The 4,378-nt window shown below is 41.7% G+C and overlaps 1 protein-coding gene across 1 annotated transcript in view; it reads left to right on the top strand.

Moving 5' to 3' along the window:
• Positions 1 to 241: 241 nt before the first annotated feature.
• cherp (calcium homeostasis endoplasmic reticulum protein) overlaps positions 242 to 4,378 on the top strand; it is a gene marked incomplete at its 5' end in the record, with an annotated part of 11,259 nt that continues 7,122 nt past the window's right edge. The window contains 7 exon segments of the mRNA XM_035652933.1: positions 242 to 379; positions 481 to 632; positions 1,195 to 1,246; positions 1,249 to 1,308; positions 1,688 to 1,777; positions 3,265 to 3,457; positions 3,594 to 3,754. Of these exon segments, the coding sequence (XP_035508826.1) occupies positions 242 to 379; positions 481 to 632; positions 1,195 to 1,246; positions 1,249 to 1,308; positions 1,688 to 1,777; positions 3,265 to 3,457; positions 3,594 to 3,754 (846 nt within the window).

Below are 4,378 nucleotides of genomic sequence, written 5' to 3'. Positions count from 1 at the left end.
GGTAAAAAAAAAGTTTGGGCAAAGAATGAGAACTGTTCCCATTACCAACGGCCGGGGGTCTTGCTGCAGTGGCCCAGCGGTTTGAATACTGACCCTTTGCCCCACCCCCAGTCACATGTTGAATTGACCCCATGCTGGCTAGCAGCAAGGACTCAGATTTTGGTGGCGCCAGCTCCAGGTGAGCTACCGGGGTCCCCAATAGCATTTTCTAATACTTTTTTCTCTGCCTTTCTGAATGTAGGAACAAGTGACTGCAGCCATAGCTCTGGCTATGGAGCAGCAGACCCAAAAACTGCTGCTGGAAACTCAGTTGGACATCACAGAATTTGACAACCTGTTGCAGCCCATCATAGACACCTGCACCAAAGATGCTATCTCTGTAGGTCTTCCATCTTGGAGTTTTTTTAGGGGTGCTTATAGTTTCCTAAAATAATTGAAGAAAAGCTTTACATGTCACTTATGTTTTTGTCCTTCTCTCAGGCTGGTAAGAACTGGATGTTCAACAATGCCAAGACTCCACCGCACTGTGAACTGATGACGTCACATCTTCGCAACCGCATCACTGCTGATGGAGCGCATTTTGAGCTCCGCCTACATCTGATCTATTTAACCAATGACGTTCTCCATCACTGGTACACATACCTAAATGCATACATAAACACATGTAGATCACTTGACCCGTACTCTTTGTTCATTAGATGTTATAATGTCATTAGCCTTCTAGGGAGTTATAAAGACCTGAGTAAACCTTCATTAACATGTTCTCTGATTACAAGAACACATACTGTACCTATGCAAGTATAAAAACCACTAACTGTGTCTAAAACTGTATTAATTATTGAACAAACATAGGTTTAGGGTATTAGGGAGCCATTGCTAATCAATTAACATTTATATTTGACCAAATATAATGTGTTTTATTAAATACATTCAGGTACAGTGAAACTGTGATTAACATGTCGCGACTCAGTCAAATTTCTCCTTTCTTGTACTTAGGTATGCTTCGTGCTAGACTACCCTATGTTGAAAAGACAACCACATTTTGAAGCTAAAAATATATATTAGTAGTTCTTGTATTAAGAAGTGTATTTGGGCATTAAAAATTGACTTTGTGGGAAGTGAGAAGATGATTTTGGAGCAGCTTTTAGGATATTCCCTTTGCAACGTGATGTGTGTTTTAATGTGTCCTGCCAGCCAGCGGAAGCAGCAGAAGGATTTGTTGGCAGCGCTGCAGAAAGTTGTGGTTTCCCATCTACTGCCACCAGCTTTTTGGCTGTAGAGGAAGAGAAGCACAGAAGATTCACTCGGGTAAACACCTTCTGATTTAAAAGCACATATACGAATTCAGCCATAATATTATGAGCACTACAGCGTGAAGGTGAATAACACTTATGTGGTTATCATGGCACCTGTCAGTGGGTGGGATATATCAGGCAGCATGTGAACATTTTGTCCTCAAAGTTGATGTGTTAGAAGCAAGAATAATCGGCAGCTTGAGGATTAGAGCGAGGGCCAAATTGTAATGGCTGGATGCTCTTGTAGGGTGTTCCCGGTATGCAGTGGTCCAACGAAGGAAAAGCGGTGAACTGGAGACAGGGTTATGGATATCTAGGAAGAGTCTGTACTGTTGTCCCTGAGTCTAAAGTTATTTTTCTCTGATTCTTCCCACCCCCCTCCTCCTCTGTAGTTGTTGCAACTTTGGGAGAAGAATGGGTACTTTGATGAGGAGACCATTCAGCAGCTTCAGAATCCAGCACTGGGCCTCGGCCAGTACCAAGTGGGTGGAATAACACAAACAGTTTTTATTAAGGATGTCCCGATCAAATGTTTGGTTTCCTCATATTCAATCTGAGTCTTTTAATATTGAGTATCTGCCAATAACTATGGCCCACCCTATACTTGTATTTCTTAGAAAATACAGGTTAATAGCTTGTAGGGGTTGATCTGACAAATATTGCCACAAGCTCTGCATTGCATGAAGAAAAAAAACGTCATGCATCCAAACTGTTCCCTAATGTTTTCTTTTTTCTTTTTTTTTTTTTCAAAAATACCAAAATAACCTCTGAAATAGCCTAACAAACCTACAAACCTAACCTAGAAGGGAACTTTTCTCTCCCTTTAAAAGTGTGACTCTCCACTGCTGCCTTATCTTTCCACCGAGCAGGAGCTTAGCCCTGCCTGCAGCCTAAAGCACCCTTTACTTTTTTTTCACCCAAAAGGTCCAGGATGTTATGACATCATAAACGCATTTCTGGCCATTATCCAACACTATGACTATTAGGGATGCACAATATGGATTTTTTTTTTTTTAGCTGTTACGATAACTGATAATTACCTGCTTCTCATGGTTGATACTGATAAGATAACTGATAATTTCACATTTTTGTTTTTTTAAAAGATCTTTATAACCTGTAGTTTTTAGATTAATTGACTCTGTTTTTTGTTTTCCTCAGTGAAGTAGACACAGACAGTCCACCAGAAGCTCATTGGTTTAGCTGATATTGAGCTTCAGGTGATTGTCATTGCACCATGTGACAAACCTTTTATAAGTCCTCTGTAAAAATAGTGAAGTAAGAAGAAATAGTGAATAAGTCAAGATCGCGTGTTTCTCATGGGGAACTTAATACCTTTTGCCAAAAGCCTTCAAAGTCTTTACTAAATATTTCATGAGTCTGGACAGATATGGATGTAAACTGAAAGGATCCAACTGCGAGCCGGTAATTCATTTGTTCGTTTTCTTAAAGACTCGAAGACTTTATTTTTATTGGACTTCCTCAATTCAGTTTCAGATATGCAGAGGAGATGAAAAACTACAGAATTTTAATATATTAATTAGTCTATATTAATTGTTTGCACAACTTTAACAAGATACACTAATATACATATATTGACAGCATAAGTGGAGTAATGTATGTTCATATTCAGATTGTTGTGTAATTTCTATTTAGCAGTTTGGTGCTTAATGGAGAACTCAGCCTTTGTTTTTGGTGCTTTTAAAGGGGGATGAGGGGAGCTCATTTGATTGTCTGTCACTGAATCTCACAATCTGACTCACCTGCTAATTTTGTCTTTTGTTTTGACTAATAATGTATGCAGTCTCACTTCCACTTAGTGCCAGTTGCACCTGGTTAACAGCAATGGCTATGTTCACCAAAATTAAGTTGTACCCAGCCATTTTGCTTGCATTTCGCCCTATTTCAGGAAAATAAAGCCCTAATTACCCAGCGACAGTCTCACATTTGACCCCCTTGTCCTCTTTCTCAGGCATCTCTGATAACAGAGTATGCTGCGGTGGTGCAGCCGATCCAGCTGGCCTTCCAGCAGCAGATCCAGGCTTTGAAGACCCAGCACGAAGAGTTTGTTGCCAGCTTAAAGCAGCAACCACAGCCTGCCCCTGTAGCACAACTATCTACCCCCGCCGAGGCTGAAAAGGCCCCACCTATGACCACACAAGCTGGTGAGAAGACACTCACTTAACCAGACCAGAGGCTCAACCTGGTACAGATTTAAGAAAAGACATATAACAGTTGCAACAGTTTTGCTGTACATACTGCATGTCTGTGCTGTAATGTGTCAGTGTGCATTGTGTGCAGGTGATGTAAAGCCTCCCATGTCGGGTCCTCCTGGGGAGTTTGATGCTGCTTCATCCAGACCACAGGACCCCAGCAACCCCAGTGGACCCTCGGATATCCCCTCCAACAAGCCTGCGTGGTATGACCCCCAGCACATAGGCCCCTGGAACCCCAACCAGCCGGTAAAGACCTATGTGTTTCTGTGTGTGTGCATACTCAGTGGTGCCCTCATTCCATCCTCCCTAGTGATAAGTCTTGCCCAGGACTACAGAACTCCCGGCTCTAGGTTTGTGCAGAATATGTGGGACCTCAGGCAAAGCTCACTGCCTTTCTGACTAGGGATGTCACAAGAACCGATACTTGGGTACCAAGACGATGCCAAAGTTCAGAAACAGTACTCGATTTTCTACAGTGTGAGGTACCAGGAATTCAGTTCTTCCAGACCTGACAGGGCATCATATACACCTACAAGTATTCTAGTCTGCCAGGTACTCATCCGTAATTATGACCATTTTTGCGTTGCCATCAACACAAACTCAAACACAAACCACAAAACTATATATGTAATAGAAATGGAGGGCATTGCAACTCCAGTCTGCCTGTCCCTACATGGTGCACTAGGTTTTTATAACTGAACTATGAGCCGGAAGCTGAGACTGGGTAGAAATGTGTTGTTTTCACATCACAGATGGTGAAGAAAGGCATTAAAACGTGAGGTCATTTATTTATTGGCAGAGAGTTATATGATAATGAAACCATTAGCTAAAGAGTTCAATTCAATTTGATTTGTATAGCGCCAATTCATA

The sequence above is a fragment of the Morone saxatilis genome, unplaced genomic scaffold, assembly GCF_004916995.1.
Source record: "Morone saxatilis isolate NCDOM2014 unplaced genomic scaffold, NCSU_SB_2.0 Contig12, whole genome shotgun sequence".
NCBI classification, from domain to species: Eukaryota; Metazoa; Chordata; class Actinopteri; family Moronidae; genus Morone; species Morone saxatilis.
The sequence above is the reverse complement of the archived record's forward strand: the minus strand, read 5'-3'. Positions and strand labels throughout refer to the sequence as shown.